The sequence below is a fragment of the Polyodon spathula genome, chromosome 8 (assembly GCF_017654505.1).
Source record: "Polyodon spathula isolate WHYD16114869_AA chromosome 8, ASM1765450v1, whole genome shotgun sequence".
Classification (NCBI taxonomy): domain Eukaryota; kingdom Metazoa; phylum Chordata; class Actinopteri; order Acipenseriformes; family Polyodontidae; genus Polyodon; species Polyodon spathula.
This window is the reverse complement of record NC_054541.1, coordinates 9,579,115-9,597,397: the sequence shown is the minus strand read 5'-3', so window position 1 is coordinate 9,597,397 and position 18,283 is coordinate 9,579,115. Positions and strand designations below refer to the sequence as shown.

General features: G+C 42.2%; 1 protein-coding gene across 6 annotated transcripts in view; it reads right to left on the bottom strand.

The window, feature by feature from the left end:
• The window catches only part of LOC121319337 (protein NDRG3-like), a 41,545-nt gene that overhangs the window by 15,037 nt on the left and 8,225 nt on the right, over window positions 1–18,283 (bottom strand). For 4 of the 6 annotated variants that reach the window (XM_041256663.1, XM_041256666.1, XM_041256664.1 and 1 more), the window contains exons 2-3: window positions 17,195–17,276; window positions 10,042–10,074 (exon numbers count right to left, since the gene is read on the bottom strand). In XM_041256663.1, the coding sequence (XP_041112597.1) occupies window positions 10,042–10,074; window positions 17,195–17,251 (90 nt within the window). In that variant the 5' untranslated portion in view covers window positions 17,252–17,276. Of the gene's footprint in view, window positions 1–3,052; window positions 3,464–10,041; window positions 10,075–17,194; window positions 17,277–18,283 lie in introns of those variants that run through there. The other 2 variants (XM_041256667.1, XM_041256669.1) reach the window with 2 other exon arrangements.

Sequence of the window (18,283 nt, the reverse complement as noted above, 5' to 3'; positions counted from 1 at the left end):
CTCCTCTCGTTTGTAAACTTTCTTATGTTCTTATGTTCTTATAAAACAATCAATCAATCTGTTTGCTGAAGTGGTCATTTTAAAATGGTGAACATCAAGAAAAGCAAGGGTTAATTAGTGTGATCTCATTTCATTTGTTTGCGGTATCTTGCTTTTCCTGTCTTGGTCATGAACCCTTGCAAAGGCCACTGTTGACGCCACACATTGCCCAACAGTCTCTGATCAATGTTCCTTATCTTCCTCTTCCTACATCAGTGCAGTACGAAGCGGTGCATAAGCTGTACTGGTTCAACGAAGGAACATGATAATGCCTTGTGACGTCTGTGTTTAATCAAACGATCTGCGTTCGTGAAAACATCTGTCCCAGATTCTCAAGTTAATTAGGCAGAACACTTGGTTGTGACCGGGTAGCGGACTGACACAATCTCTTCTTTACCTCGTAGCATAATTAATGTACGTCCGCACTCGATTCTCATTCTCAACTTGGTTCAAAAAATATATCAGGGATGGGCAACTTTTGCCTTTCCAAACCAAGTCTTTGTTTCAACCAAGTTCTTCTTTTAACTGTTTCACTGATCCAAAGATCCAGTTTCCAAACCAGATGACTATTTAATTTCCAGTTAAAACCTGGTGTAGAACGGCCCGCCAGGACCGGCGTTACCCAACATTGTGAACCAACAGTCAATGAAGCTCCAGGAGTCCACTCACTACACTCTGCAGTTTGACAGAAACTGCCAAAATGATAAATGTTTTACAATAAATGCATTGCAATGCACAAATGAAGCTGTATTTTTTTTTTTAAACTTGGGACCCAAAGTTCTTGCTGGCCAACACTGTTTCTACTGATCAATGGGCAATTTTTAAAAAACAGTTTAATGGTGGCGGATCATTGTGCACCATTGTGTCTGAAAATATGTAAAACACCAGGGAGGGGCCATCTGTTTTAATTAATGACTTCGTACTTAGCTATCACACGGTTTAGATAAACTGAATAGAACAAGCCGAATAGAAAGAACAAATTGCTGGGAAAGAGGATGAATACCAACATTCAATCCGCTATCCATGCTGTTCAGCTGATTTGCTTTGAGGCTTGCACTGTGTGTGACCATAAGACACTTTTCTATTGCACCTGTCCTCCCAACAGGCTTTCAAAATACTGTGCAAAAAAAAAAAAAAAAAAAAAGCCAGCCACACGCTCTGCTAGGTTGACACCTGCGAGATGAACATTTGGAAAGCTATGCAAATCAGACAGCAGATCCAGAAGAGTGTAGTAAACAAATGGAGCCGCGTCACATCCCCCTCACTGAATGCACTTGGGACTCCCCACCTGAGGGGAAGACCTGCCAGACCCGAGGCCTCGCACCGCTTTTCACCGCTGGGTTTGTTCTGGGGGGTTTTTTTTGGCAATGAGTGAACTTCACTACACCCCGAACACAAGCACGTAAACCTCCAGACACGGGAAGTACCCTTTCGAAAAACCGCAACTGCTGCACACCGTTTCACGGCACACAGCCTCAACTCAACCTGCACCCTGACTAGCACCTGCACTGCAATCCAGGCTGGCCTGCAAGAATAATTCAAATGAAAGAATCTGATGTTTGTTTGCAATGCAGAAGGGCTGCTGCTGCTAGGATACCGCTGGTGACAGAAATCGCTAGGAGTGCCACCGGGTGCAATTACTGTTCTGCATACAATGCGAGTTTACTCAAAATTTGCGTTTTGTACTTTCCCCTTATTATAATTTTTTTATTTTTTTTTTAAATATGCAAATAATGACATCTTCATTTTCAGCCGTTCTTTATATTCACATACCCCCCCCCCCATTTAGAATTATGCAAGGCTCTGACCTGCTGCAATTCAGGGTTTTAAATTTGAAATTTTGGAGCAGAGTTAGATGAAGGGAAGGACAATCTGCGTCATAACCCAGGACTGTATTTGGTGGAATGGAAAAGGAGAGTTCCATTTTCACCAACTTCAGTATCCTGTTTTTATTTTGTGTGCAAACCAGGAAATACAGCTTTTGTATATTAAAACCATGAATATCACAAGTGCCGTGCAGTACAATGCAGAAACGTACACACATACTCCGAAGTGAACCATTTTACATTGTAGTACAGACGGGACATACCCTTCCAATAGGGCTTGCACTTGCCCCGACATTCGTCATAGCGACCATCTGAGGCGCTGCCTCTTTCGTCAGCATGCTGCAGTACAGAGCGATCGAAACTGAGATATCAACCTGCAATAGCATGACCAAGTCTAACTAATCTGCCGTTCTCACTTTCAAAACACAGGAAAATACCCAGCTCTGTACACTGACATAAAATGAATAAGGCACAATGACCATTTAGTTATGTTTATAGCACTTGAATTTAAACAGATACTGTTTTTTCTTCAAATTGCACTAAAGATGCTAGATCTATATTAATACGTTAGCTCAGTGTAACAGTAACTACTGGTAATAACAATGTATTTGAGCTGAAGAAAGATTTTGTACAGCACAATCAGTAACACATTACCATTCTGCCCAGGTTCTTCCTAGGTTTATGCTATTGCATTTCTTTTCAAATCAAAAATCCTTGCAGGAGCTACAGTAGTGAAACAGTAGAAAGGGGTAGTTCTTAATGGTTCAGGGGGTAAAGGTACCCTTGATTTAATTGAGATCATCACTGGAATTACTGTGACAACAAGAAGGTTCATCTAAATGAGCCCAACCCTTCCTTCTAGGCCTGGGAAAGAATGGGAGCAGAGGACAGCATTTGTCATATTTAGTGCAGCATGGCTTCAGGGGTAAAGATAACAAATACAGGTTTCATTCAATGAACCTTCCATTCAATTCCTGACCCAAGCCTCCTCTGCTATCCCCACCCCTCCTAACACATACAGCCCCAGAAAGATAAAAGCTAGACAACCCCATACATATTAAATCACATCAAACAAAACCACACACTGCAGCAAGCATCACCATGTACTCAGTCAGTCAGACGTTAACAATGACACTACAGACTACAGTTTTTAAATTTCTTTAACCCTTAAAAATCAGGGAACTTACCACTGCAACAACCGTGCAAGAAATCTCGTCTAAATCCAGGACAGGTACCATTGTGCAAACAGGCAAGTGAACAGCCCTTGGCCACCCTGAAAGACAGATCCTGTGTGGTGTGGCAGCAGCTGTATTTTCCTCCAGCAGAAGGTAGGAGAAAAGCAGAGTGAGTGTTGAGTGCTGCCGCTCCCGCTGGGTAAGCACACTGCAGAGAGAGCTGTCTGGGATGTGTGCCAGAGCTGTCTGGGATTTAAGACAGTCAGGTGGGCTGGCTGACCACTGAAGCACAGAGCTAGGCACCGATCACGGAGCACGCTGCCTTTTAAGAAGGACATGCTTCACATGTCAATTAAAAAAGATCAACAAGCCTCCCTGTTTTTATAGCCTGCGCTTTATAGTCTGTTAACCAGTTCTATTTTCAGTGGTAATTATATCTTTTTTTTTTTTTTTTTTTTTTAAATCAATTAATTACTTGTTCTATACTATAATATATAAAGCAGCATAAATATATCTAAGGAACAGTCTGACAAGAGTTCTTTTTCACTTGATTCCGCAGCAAGACTCAAACCAGCCCGTCAATGTTGAGGACACAATTCTGAGCAGGGATGCTGCACAGGTGCATTGACTAGGCTCCCAGAGGAGCATAAACACCTGCTCAGCTGCTACAACACGACTGGAGGCCCTGATGGAATTCACTTTCACGTTTGCTTTGGCCAACAGTCTGCCTACTGCTAAGATAAGGGAGCAGTTAACCCAGATCAGATCTCTTGTGTTACCCAGGCTTTGCCACACTGTCTCCACTACTGGTTACTGTGAGTCTACAGCAGGTTAAGGATTGCACTACATGCTTACTCATAATGGTCTTCAATCACTGGTTTAGTTTACCTCCATATAATCTAAATATGCAGCGGCCACAACAGTGGCCATGTGGACAATCACGGCACTTTTAACCGACATCAGCTCCTGCATCTTTTAATTCCCACTTACTGGAATGACAATGGCCTGGTCTCTGGGGCAACTCTCGGTGATGCCACGGTCTGATTATCAGAACCTTGATTCACAAAGGGCACGGTATTATTAATCCAAACAGGAGCTTTATTCTGATCTGTGCTGCCCAACTGTTACAGAAACATCAAAACAAGACTTCTCCTGTCAGTGACCAACAACACGGCTCAGATGGATGAACCTTTCTTGCGCGCTGATCTCATACAGGGAACAGATACAAAAGAAAAATCTTCTCATATGGAAGATGCATGAAGTGCATTTAAAGCACTGGTCAATTAAAAACTGATTTATTATGTTCCCAAAACTACATTTGTTTTTAAATATCAAAAGCATGAACAGGATCATAACTATATGATAATACAAATAATTCTGGCTGTTCAAATACTAATTGCATCAAAACAGCACAATTAAAAGCACAAACACACTACACCCCATAACTCTGTACCACAAAAAAACGACTAATCAACGACTAAACATTTATATAAAACGAGCACCAACGACGGGACAACCACAAAACCTTTAAAAATAGGACACCGTGTCTACTACCAAAAACTGAAGCCAACTAGGTCAAACTGTATCGCAACATTTCTCAAGACAGCAAGGGAAGCTCAGCTCTGTGGCCAAACGTACTGTTCCAGTCCTCATACTCAACAGTATGCCAGCCACCTGTATGTGCCTGTGCTCCGAACCTCAGCACAGACGCTGACATTTCACAGACAAAGGTTGCGTTCATTCTTTTCAAAATACATTCCTTATATGGTTGGAGGATGCACCTGCTTGTTTTTTTTTTTCAGATATTATCATACCCAGAGTCTGCCACACCGATAAAAATAGAGAATATTATATCTGCTAGTGTAGCTACTAGCTAAGAGATACCCCTTAGTGTGGACTATAACTTATGCCCTGGTGGTAATTGCATATAAGAAAATAAATTCAGCTTTGCCATATATATCATGCACTTAACAATTAACATTCAGGAACAAAATGCAGTTGACACAAAAAAAAAACCCTAGAGGGCGCTAAAACATCATTCCAAAACAAGACAACTTATTTAATGGGTTCATCTCCGATTCCATTAGCTTCTTTTTTTTTATTGGGAGGGATAACATATATTTTTTATTTGAAATCTGCTGGTGTCTATCTGGACGTTGACCTATATAGTTTGTCTTGTAGGTTCCAGACACAGTCAAAGCCTACTAAATTAATGTACGTACAGTAGGTCTCACTGCAATGGATATGAAATCTAGTGCAAATTCTCCAACGAGTCTAAAGCTTTGCAGTGATGCCAGACTCCCCACACTCACTCTCTTGTGCACTGCCCAGCCCTGCCCAATGACTGAATTTAAAAATAGCCCTGGCAGTCTGATGACTCTGTTCTCCTGGCTGCTGATAATTACTACAGCAGATTAAAATCAATCCATTTCTCGCTAGCCGACCGGATTCCCTTTCTCCAACTGTTTATCTGGGACAAAACACAGAGCACACAACCGCTGTGTCCTACAACAAAGGGCAGGACCAGTGTGTTGGGGCAACTAATAAAACCACAATGCAAATACAGCATCCACTGCAGCATCGTAAAGGGAAAGAAACCATTCAGGTTTGTGTTAACGTCAGCTCAAAAACATGTTTGTTTTGGATGGGTGGTGTTCAGCAATTAGCTTTAGAACAATCAAACTGAAAGATTTAATTTATTATTATTATTATTATTATTATTATTATTGTTTTTGGTTCAACAAAAAAAATGTGTGTGTTTGGTTACCAAAGGTAACAAAACATTTTGGGTTAGGGTTAAGATGTTATACAATCCTGCAGAATGTTTTACTTGCAGAATTCTAATAATCGTTAACCAACACGCAGAACACTTACAATACAGTGAGATTGAGACAAGGGATGGATTCTGTATTGTACATTAAACGTGTGCACGAGGCCCCCTACTGGCACAACACTGCTAAACGTCAAAACCTACTAGCTGCTGCAGCCTGGGAGGAACCAGGTTGGAACTACTGTAGTGTGAGGCACAACACAAAAGTATTCGGTTTACTGGCAACTGAAACACTGCACATCTGAGAAGATGCCGTGGGTGCCAGGGCTCCAGTAGAACTGTGTGCCGTTACATGTCCAGGAGCCACAGTACCCCGTTCACGCCGACGTACCCAGTTCAACATTTACATGCACCCTGTGAGCCACTGACACTTTTCCACGCCATCACCAAATACTTATTCATATGCACTCCAGGACAGATGGGAATCACTGCAGGTCTTGTACCAAAGTACAGATCACAGCCAGGCTTAGATTCTGAAATCTTTAAACCATATCATGGAGACTCAATACAATCTCGCTGAAAAGAAAGACATTCGATTTCCACTTACGACTGCTTTTCTGGAAGGCCAGAGGTTGACTTCCATTACCATTTTCTATGCCTTTTATTGGCACTGGTATGGGCGATGCAGATGAACAGCCTTATCTCCTGCCTGATTTTATCAGTGTGTGCACACTGCAGGTCTTGCAGAGAAGGCGCTTTATTAGAAACGCACCTGACAAAGCGAGCTTTCAAAATTTCAAACACAAAGCGGGTATTGGGGAACAATGTCGTAGCTGCCAACCCTAATAGCAGCCTGTCACAGCACATTATACCACCATCTGGGTGACTGCAGACATTGTCTTACCCGCACAGAATATACAAAAGGGACTGCTTCTATTTCTATTTCTGCAACACCTTTCAGCAATTGTGGGCCCCTCAGTTAACCGCAAAGGATACATTACAGCCTTTTCCAGAACGTAATGGGATCTGTTCATTTAGCTCATTTCAATAAAGGGTGCCTATGGAAATCAAACATCTAAAAGTGAAATTAAGTCCATTTAGTCTGCAAAGATAAAAATAAAAACTCATGATGATGATTTCAAGGCCGTTGGTATTTACTGTGTTTCTGCCACTGTTTAGATTAGGGGGTTCCCAAACTATCGGCCAGGGACCCCTGGGGGCCCGTGGGATGGTTCCAGGGGCCCGTAGTTCATACAAACTTTTTGTTCTTCCAGAAGACCCTAACGAAGCAAATTAATTTACACAAATGCTGCTGTTAGGTGCTTGGAGTTATTTCAAATGCAACCCTGACATCAGCTCACGCCCTTGCTAAACAGCATGCACCATTAAACAACAAAAAGGGGTGATTGCAATGCCCTTTATAATAATAACAATTAAAACTAAAATAAATAAATAAATAGATGCAGAATTTCTGACAATGTTTTTTTTTTTTTTTTTTTTTTTGGTAGACGTTCTTCTTGATACCCTTTCTTTCCTCTACTTGAATTAAATAACCAATACCACTCCCAGCATACCTTTACAGGCAGGTTTAGGTTGCATTTGCAGTCAGTCAGTGTAATTACGGAGCAGTTTCTCACACGTTTGAGAAATGCCAGCCGTAACACTTGCCTGGACAATCAACAAGCTTTCTCACTAAATGTATCACTATTTCAGGTGGGGGTCCTCAGTCAGGCTGCCTAATGTTTTGCGGGGGTGCTAGAGCCAAGAAAGCTTGGGAACCCCTGGTTAGATCAACTGAATAATTCCCCCTTCCTTTAAATCAAGAAGAGATCCCAAATACGTCATCTACAGTATATGCTTTAAAACAAAGACCAGATTATCTATTGCTGATTCACTGATCCATCAGCAATCACCCTGATTGTGCCCAGTCCAAGGACATTGTATTAAAGCTACAGTAACATTACTATACTCATGAGTTTTGGTTTTGTTTTTTTGTTTTTTGTTTTTTTTTAACTATTTGTAACCCACATATGGAACACTAAACCTTGTTAAAACAAGCTAGTGAGCTCATCCTTCTCGCACAATCCCAACCATCACAGCCGCTCTTTATTCATCTGTGCAAAAACAATGACATGCAGGTCGTGGTTGTCTCTGAAGAATTGGTTCACCTACAGAGCTCCTGCGGCACTGTGACTGTTCCATACACAGCCCCATTACTCAGGGACCTGGTGCACGCTTTAAACACTTCCACTCTGCAGCAGTGAGAGCAACTGCAGGTTTTACTGACTCAATTAAAACAGTAAACCTTGTGCTGCAGAAGTGACAAGGTCACATGTTTCTCATTAATTCGCAGTCTGTTACACAATGGGAGTTTTACACCCTTCTCCACACTACCTAAAATTAAAGCAGTCTACTCGCTTTGAAACCACGGGACTGCAATTCTTTTTATTTGCAGTTTTCAGAAATGTGATGATGGTGCATTATTTAGGTGATGTGAACAGGCTCCTCTTTCAAATCCAAGCGCTGCATCGCAGCAGTATTGCATACACAGAACACAGACAAACAACCCCTGCAATTACGCTTTCTCCTTGGACGTTACAGGAGCGACTGATGCATTGATACACTTCACTTAAAATGATTGTGCTTGCACTCCGAGCAGTAACTGTGAGGGCATCATTACCGACGATCTCAAACCTCACAGACTGGGAGGCATAGCACAGCTTTCATGCTCTCAATATTATACCAGAGTATTTCTGCAGCCTTGTGTTAGCAGCAGCCCGGCTGATTGGAGCTGAGCACTTCTTTCATCTAACCAACTGACTTCTCCCAGTCTCTTGAGACCTTTATGTATTGCTTGCCACTAACAGCAGCCTTCCTCTTTCGTTCTGCCTCGTTTCAGCTCTTCGGACAGCTCCCGTGGAAACCTCGAGTTTCCACACAGAACAGTATTGCAAACATATCTTTACATTGTCTGCAGTGACATTTTTAACTCTTCTTTAAAAATTTGAGGATCTCCCTCTTCCACTGTAGTCTGCACCTGTTCAAATGCTTTCCCGGAGAGAAATCCACATGACACCTCATGCTGCCTTAGCTTGAAACTGTGGATCTGGTGATTCATTCATCATGGCTGAGCCAAACCGACCAAGTAGACAGCACAGCTCCTCCACTCAGGTGTGTGTAATAAACCGCATCGTAGTGAAGCCAGAAATGGCTAAACTGCCAACCGGTGTGAAACAAGTAGCAAAAGATTCAAACCCACTAAAGTATTTGAATTTATGGATGCAGAAAATAACTGGGTATGCTGTTCAGATGTTAGTACAATTAATTTGAGATGGGAGAAGTGGATGATATGGACGATATAACATTGATCTGTCATTGCAACTTAGAGATCGCCATCACATCAGCTAACATCAGGGAGGAGGGGTAGGACAGTAAAGCTGTTTTTATACTCTCCTCTGAAATGCGTGGCTTAGCTTTGACCCCTTTGTGACCTAAAAGTACATCCACAGAAACAGCCCATGATACAGGTGGTCTCGTTACACGGATACTACAGCAGATATCCTATTAGATTCTGGAACCCAGAAGGAGAATGCAGTCTGTGACCAAACAATTATTATTATTTATGTAACTGCATTTACAAACCAAAAATAGGTTGGCTTACAAATGCTTAAACTGAGTCACTGTTAGTCAAAATGGTTTACGACTGGATTGATACAGCCTTGCATAGGTCATGATTCCTGTGATGAGCGGCTTGCTACCTGAACTTTCTGGTACGGATTGTTTTCTATTGTAAAATAGGACACATAGGCTTCCTAAAGTTTTCTGTTACAACAGACTTATTAAAATACCATTTTACTATAGCATTTTCAAATTTCCTTCTAATAATAAAATATAGCATATTAACAATGTTGTTCTGTTAGCACATGTTGTGCTCCCCACCTCCCCAATAATTGAATGATATCTCCTGTGGCCGTATCTTCCAATGTGAGACTGGTGGATGGGGTGAGGGTGCAACTGAGATATAAATTTATTTTAACAAAAAAGCTTCAGAGTGCACAGAGTCTCAGGAACCCTTTTTGTCAACTGAATTCGCCAGTGTTTCCAATAACCCTTATTTGAAAGCACAGCTTGCTGACACACAGGCGATTGATCCACTTGGTTGTCTAACCCCGTCATTTCCCCAGCTCACTCCCATGTGCTCCCTTCCATCACGCCAGCTGGGATCACTCACCTGACAGTCAAAGTCCTGGAAATTCTGAGCGTTCTGCGAAGAGAAAAACACAAAACCACAAGAATTAGATCTCGGGGCACCTCCACAGCTTGCACATCAGATGCACCGTGTTCATTTCTTTTCATTTTATTGCTGATAGCAACAGAAGACTGTTAGGGTCTCATCTGATTATAAGAGAAGTGGCTACCCCTTTTATTTATACAAGCTTTGCAGGAGATGGATTTAGTTTGGTTGCTTTAACAGCACTGGAGACGACAGAAGCCGGTATATCAAAGCGATATGTAGTGCCTAATACAACAGCACACACACCAGGCTTGTACCAACCTACTCCCATTCCACATGGTACGAGGGGAGAGTGTAGCGTCTATGCCCATGCAATCCATAACTAATCGTTTTAATATTCGAGTCCGTTAATTGAGTGATGCCCACATAGTGCTTTATGAAGCTGTACAAAACCAGGGATGCCAAATTAACACTTCGAGGAAAGACAGCACAACTGCTAAATGGGGAGCGAGCAAGAAAAAAAGGGTTGAGGCTTACATGGGTTTATACGACGCTCAAGGTTATTTCAGCCAATCAGAGGACAGAGCTATCTGTTATCTGCAATTATAGTCAAGCAGTTATACTATAGCCCTAGATGAAACCAGCATTACAACTGAATTCAAACACAGCATATCATGGTTTTGTTACTAAGCTCACAACCTTTCTAAAGCAGAACAGAAGGAAGTGGAAACTGAAAGCATAGCATACATTAAACATTATGCAGCATCTCCTGGTAACCTTGGGGATAATTCCACCTTCCCTAAAGGACCTCCTTTTGACTACCAGTTTGAGTTATTAAATGTTTTTGTTTTTAAATTTTGTCGTTGCCATATGGTTTTTACCCCAGTTTTCTCCCCAATTTGGAATCAGCAATTGTGTTGTTATTAATCCCGGTTCACGGTTGCAACCTCCCGCGACTCAGGGAAACGGAGGCTGAGACACGCGTCCTCTGAAACATGTTCCTGCCAAGCTGTCATTTTTCGCACTGTGGATCCACAGCGAAGCCACCAGACCTATAGTGCTGGAGGACAACACAGATCTGAATGGCTCCACTGCAGACCCTCAGGCGCTCTATCAGCCACAGGTGTTGCTGGTGCGCAGTGAATCATGGATTACCCTGCCGACCTAAGCCCTCCCTACCTGGGCAGCGCTCAGCCAATTGTGTGCCACCCCATGGGAATCCCCGGTCACGGTCGGCATTGACATAGTCTGGGTTCGAACCTGCGATCTCCAGGCTCTAGGGTGCATCCTGCAATCCACGTGGAGCGCCTTTACTGGATGCGCCACTCGACAGCCCCGATGCGCCAATCGGGAACCCCCTATTAAAATGTTTTTAATAAAACTAAATGAAGCACATTCTGCTGAACACTGAGCAGGTTCTCAGCTCCGCTGTACAACATGCTAAGCTGCTGTAGATAATAGAGGGCAAGACAGAGCGAGAGACAGGGAGGGCGGTGTATGAGAGTGGAAAATTCCAACCCCTTGCCCCTGGAGACATGTGATTTTCTAAACGTCCGAGTGAAAAAAAAAAAAAAACACAAACCTCCTCTCTGAGGAGTGTACAGAATAGAAAACAGTGGAAATGAATTTAAGGCCCAAAGCCAAGAGTTGCAGTACTATCCACTGGCAATGCGAGTCTCTCTCTCTCTCTCTCATTCCACTTCCCCATGGGTACCCGAGTGCCACAGAGATGCCCCAAGACACCCCTGAGGTGGACGGTAAATCATTTAGTAGTATAAAACTAGAAAGAACCCTGCTGCAGTGGTTTGGAAATCTCAATTTGTTCAGGATCAGTTTGTAACACAGCTTTTTGTGTTTATGTCAGTCGGAGGGCAGAAACTTTTCCACCATGGCAGTATGTTTGTGTGTGTCTGTGTGCGTGTGAGTGAACACTTACTTACTTTAAAAAATCCAGCTCAGTGCCTGCAGAGAGGGGGCAGACTGTTGGATTATTTATGTCCAATTTTACTCACATTATCCCTTTTTCCGACTTAACAGCACTGGCTAATCGGGACCCCTACTGAGAGGTTTTTTCCACATCAGTAATATTCCAGCCAGTAATATTCCAAACGTAATTAAACGGTTACCATCAAAATATGCAGCAGCTCACAAAGCCACGCCCAAATCCCAGTCTCTTGGATTTCCGTTCTAGTTACATCATTAAAACATCTACAGTAGCCAAGAAGATTAATCACCACCACATGGCGCAATACAGCACTCTCAGACAGGGTGTAGTGCTCCACACAGGGTTATAAATACCTGGACATATAAATATAGAATAAAATTAAGGTTACTGTATAAGCACATTTAGAAATGATCAACATGTTTAGTGTTTCCTGTAACAATTGTAACACTGTGTAACAATTTTTTTTTTTTTTTTTTGGTTCCTGGGTAGTAAGTGTTATTTCCTAATTGCTTATGCCTCAAAAGTATAGAAAATGGCTATTATTCCCCACTAACTTTGCCTTTGTGACCAGGACAGTGATATTTTGAAATTTACCTATTTTCCAGAATATTCCAGATAGATTCAGTGCTGAGTAAACTTGGAGTAACTTCTAGAACTTTCTAGAACTTTCCAGTAATATAAATAGTAGTATAAATACAGGGGCCTTAAGCCCACCAGTTCAGTTTAGTTCCAGCTGCCTAAGTGGACACATATCTGCATTTTTCTGAGATGGCATCAAGAGGCTGCAAGCATCCGGCAGACGCATTTTGCTATGTCTGCGGCCAATTTATCAAGACAAGAGCGAAAAAGTACTCAGTGGAAGCATCTGCTAAGATGTGTGAGGCCTACAAGGCATATTTCGGCATGCCTGTCGGGGATCAAGACAAACCCTAGGCACCTCATTTCACCTGCGAGCACTGCAAAAAAGGTAAGATGGACAATTGTTGCTCTGAATTTTATGTTATAGAATTTGTTGAAATTTTTAAAATTGTAAAAGTTTTTAATTTTTAAATGTTTTACAATTTTCAATGTTATTGAAAAAATATATCATATATGAAAAATGTTGCGAGAATCTCTTACACATTAGTCATGGGTGAAATAAATGTATTTTTGTAGGATGGTACAGAGGGGAAAAGAGAGCTATGAAGTTCGCTATCCCAAGAATTTGGCGGGAACCCACTGACCACTCAAGCAACTGCTACTTCTGTATGGTGGACCCTTCCAAACGTTGGACTGGCAAGAATGCACCTGCTATCACGTATCCGGACCTTCCTTCATCCATCGCCCCGGTGCCACACTGCCATGAGCTCCCCGTACCCACTCCTCCGGAGAGAGAGCAGCCGTCTTTAGAAGAGAGCAGCAAGTCAGAGAGCGAGGAAGACGTTGTAGATCCAGGTGACAATATCTGAGGTGGAGCTGAGGAGAGAAACCAATACTACCCCAACCAAAAAGACCTCAACGACTTGATTAGAGACCTTGGTCTCACCGAGCTTTTGACGTCTAGGCTCAAGCAGTGGAACTTGTTGGATGAAAGTGTGCAAGTCGCAGATCAGAGGATGTGTCACCAACCTTTTTCCAGCTTCTTCACCTGTCAAGATGGGCTCTGCTTCTGCCACAATGTGACCAGTCTGTTCAAGGCAATCGGAATCGCCTGTAACCAGAATGAGTGGCGCCTCTTCATTGACAGCTCATCCAGCAGCCTAAAAGCTGTGCTGCTCCATAATGGTAACAAGTACCCGTCTCTTCCCCTGGCTCACTCGGTGCACCTCAAAGAGGATTACAACAGCATCAAGACCTTGCTGGACGCCTTTAAGTATGATGAGTACGGCTGGGAGGTCATAGGAGACTTCAAAATGGTGGCATTCCTGATGGGTCTCCAAGGCGGTTTTACCAAGTTTCCCTGCTATCTTTGCCTTTGGGACAGCAGGCACACCAAGGCGCACTACCATAGGCGGGACTGGCCACAGCGGACCGAGTTCTCTCTGGGGAGGAACAACGTCAAGTGGGAGCCACTGGTGGACCCCCGGAAGGTGCTGATGCCACCACTGCACATCAAATTGGGCCTTATGAAACAATTTGTCAGAGCTCTAGATAAGGAGTCGGCAGCCTTCAAGTACCTTCAAGACTTCTTCCCTAAGCTGTCTGAGGCAAAGGTCAAAGCCGGTGTCTTTGTCAGACCACAGATAAAGAAGATCCTGGAGTGCAATGAATTCCCCAAGAAGCTCACTAGTAAGGAGAAAGCGGCTTGGAACAGCTTTGTCGCAGTGGTTCGGGGCCGAAAACTATGTGGAGCTGGTTGAGACTCTGGTGAAGAACTACGGCACAATGGGCTGTAGGATGTCCCTCAAAGTCCACATCCTTGATGCTCATCTTGATAAATTCAAGGAGAACATGGGAGCGTACTCGGAGGAGCAAGGCGAGCGCTTCCACCAGGATATACTGGACTTTGAACGCTGCTACCAAGGACAGTATAACGAGAACATGATGGGAGACTACATTTGGGGGCTGACTCGTGAAAGTGATTTACAGTACAATCGTAAATCTCGAAAAACTACTCACTTCTAAATCTTTTGTAGTCATTTTTGTATTATTTTAGTATAAATACATGTTAATTTGGATTCATATGTTGTTTTTTTCTGACTTTATGTGAACGAAAAGACACAAATTCGCCCGTTTTCTCATTGGAAATAGGTAAATTTCAAAATATCACTGTCCTGGTCACAAAAGCAAAGTTTGTGGGGAATAATAGCCATTTTCTATACTTTTGAGGCATAAGCAATTAGGAAAAAAAATTGTGTTACATAGTGTAATCAATATAAAAAAAATAAGGATTCCCTTTACTTGTATCTGCTCTGCTTTCTGATCTGTGACATGGTTTGAAGATGCGATTTTTACCCTGCCTACTCCTTCATAGTTTGGTGAAGGCACTCGGGTTCTCTTGGGTACAGCTGTGTGTCTGTGTTTCTTTGAAGGATCTCAGTCCAGGTTGGACAAGTAGCTCAAATGGTCCCAGGCTTTCCCATGAACCTTCACTGAAGGTGACCTTCACAAGAGAAGCCTGGTGGGTCTCATTAAGTTCAGAGTCACAGTTATTGGGTAAGTGGAGTATTATTTACTGGCCTCCAGTCTCCAGTACTGATTCAATTCACAGATATATAGAGATATGTTTTTGCTCGAAAGAGCCAATATTTTGGTATTTTTAACATACCTTTGTTAAAGGAAAATGTGGAAGTACTTCTAGGCTTTTGATGCCATGGTAACTACACCCACTTATTTCTATTTAAATCTATGAATGTGTTTGTGATGTCATTTACTAGCAGTTTGCTAAACACCTATCAGTTTCCCCAATATAAATTTGTTGCACCTCTTTGCAGATAACGCAGTAAGCTATTCTTTTAGGAGGTGCATGTAAAAAGTTCATGGATGCTGAATCATCAGTGGCAGAGCAAAGCTCTGCCCTTTATAAATTGGCAGGGATGGGGTTAAATTCCCCTACTTGCCTGGGTTTATTGTGTTCAGGTGGCTGGGGTTGATTAGTTGATTAGCATAATTAACGATCAATCAGCACCCAGCCACCTGACATAAAAGGAGGCCTCTGCTTCCCATTGAGAGGAGGGAGCTGAGGAAGCAAGTTGGTGGTTTTTGGTTTGCTGTTTTTGTGGTTTTTCTCATCCAGTGAAGGCATCGCCCAGCCTGGAAATCTTTATTTTATAAGTTTTGCCTTGCCTTTTGTTATTTTTGTTTAAATACCTTTATTTTTGCCCTTTTATTTTGTGTTTTTGTAATAAAAGTATTATTTTTTTGAACTGCAGTCTGTCTCTGGGCCTCTATCCACTCGCCAGCCTGTCACAGATCATTTAGTGCATTCTGATCTCTGTGTTAATGGATTTACAGGTAGTACATTGTGGCCTATTGCATGCAAGTGTGCCTTTTAAAAAGTTCCCCAGAAGGTCGAATCTCACTGTGTATACACACTGTATTCTCTTCAGTTCTCGTCTCTTCTATATGATATCATAGGGGGATCTTGAAAATATCTATAAATCCTCCTAACTCAGCAGTGTGTAGTAGAGAGACGCTTCTTAACAAGTGTTAGCAGGTTTCCAGGTCCTTCTCTTTGATCATAGTAGAAACTTCCAGGAGAGATCCCTCTCCCCTAGCTCTCCTTATCTGCAGCAGGCAGGCAGGCGAGTCCTCAATTATTCACACCAACAATTATACTAAAATGAGGGAGGATCTCACAACCACCTCATGAGTACATACGCTGCTTCAGTTCACAGATCTATCATTCACAATCATTGCATGGCTGTTTGTTTGATTTTTAAACCCATCAAGAAAACTGAAATGAGCGACACTCCTGGACACAAGAGCGATCAACCTGGTACTTGTCCTTTTAAGTGATATCAGATTTCTCCACCCAGCGGGCAACACAAACTGCCTTCTGATTAATTGATTAAGATAAAGGACTAGATAAATGCATTCAAGTTACTAGTTCTAAATGTGTTCACAATGTTGTAACATTTTAAAATGTTTGAACAACAAAAAACATTCCTGTAAAGAACTTTTTTTTTTTCTTTACAACCACGCTTGACTCACAATAAGGTTTTAGCATCTTGTCTATTTTTTTTTTTTGTGGTTGTGCGTTGAGCAAGCCGTTAAAAAAGCACACATTTTTTTCATTTTCTGAGTCACCTGCATTGCTGAAAGCCAAGCTGCCAACATTTATGACCCAAAGAGACCTTGCTGGAAGAGATGCAGAATGCCAGCGGCGCTAGTCCAGTACTGGTACCATACTGAACACAACAGCAGATCTAGGGGCAACTACAGGAGAATTGTTTGCTGAGATTGCTGTTACAATTACAATGCTTTGTGTTCAATTACAACTATGCTACAGTAATTAAAATTAGACTAAAAAATAACATTAACAGCTAACCACATTAACATGTTTACTCTGTTTAATTACACTGATGTGCCAAGGTTCAACTCAAATTACAATTACATTGTAACTGCAATGAATGATGAATACCACAATTACAAATGGAACAGACCACAGGTCTGTACAGTAGCCAATGAAAACAGATCCAGTCCCACTTGTGTAGATGCACATGTACACACACACACACACACACACACACACACACACACACACACGTACTGCCCAGTACTCACCTTTTCAGTCAGTAGTGGCTTGATCTCAGTTAGCTGTACGTCTTGTAACTCATCCATGATAACACACACCCGCTACTGAAACCTGGAACACAGGAGAAAGTAAAACATAAGCAAACTGACCACTGATACGGCCGTAGAGCAGTTAATATTAAACAGGACTACACTGGTAGCCGAACATCACATTCTTATCCCACCCACGTGGGAGCTGGAAAGCAAATTTATTTTCCATATTTGAATAGCTACCTCCTGCAGGGAAAAACAACTCCAGTAACTAGAGGCGCCTTTCAACATTTAAATGGCCTGCACCAGCTACTGCGTTTTTGTGGGGAAGTCAGCCAGTTTTCACAAAAAATACATGATTTTGTTTCAATCCGTCATAATAAGTAAACGGTTAATTACGCGTGTGAAGAAGGGAAAGCACAGCGAATACAGACACACATACTTGTGACTGCGCCCCTCTGAGGTTGTCTGCACTCACTGCTTGTCTTTGCGTTACCCACTTAGAACCACTGTGCACCCCTGATTTGTACCAATACAATAACTCAGCGTGTGTCTCTAAGAAACTTCATAGTCCTCCGTATTAAGGTTTTAAAACTAAATCCATCCCTCTTAGGGATGCTTAATTAATTCTACAGTAATCCATAATGCTTTACGCCCTTTCTATAAAAGTGCCTTTTCAATTAGTCTTTCACAATAAGTTAGTCTGTATGTACAAATGGCCATAATATACATTATCACTGGAGCACGCCCCATGACTCATGATGTAAACCCCAGTCTAGCTGCTCACCTCCCCAGGTGAATGATTTGCCACCCACAGGAGTAGCTCAAAATAGTCAAGCGGCCAGACAGCTTAGAGCTGTAGCTTTCTACAACCACAATGAAGAGCTAATGTTTTTCAACAAAAAATAAATAAATCATGCCCCAGTGGCAATGCGCCATCGATTAGAAACTACATTAGTTTTCTTACAGAACAGGACATTTTTCACTCAAATCAATACATACTCCGACATGATGTTTCGTGATGATGGTTCACCATTTAAGCAGGGTTTTGTACATGATTTACAGTGTCGTTTCAAGCCCATGCAAATT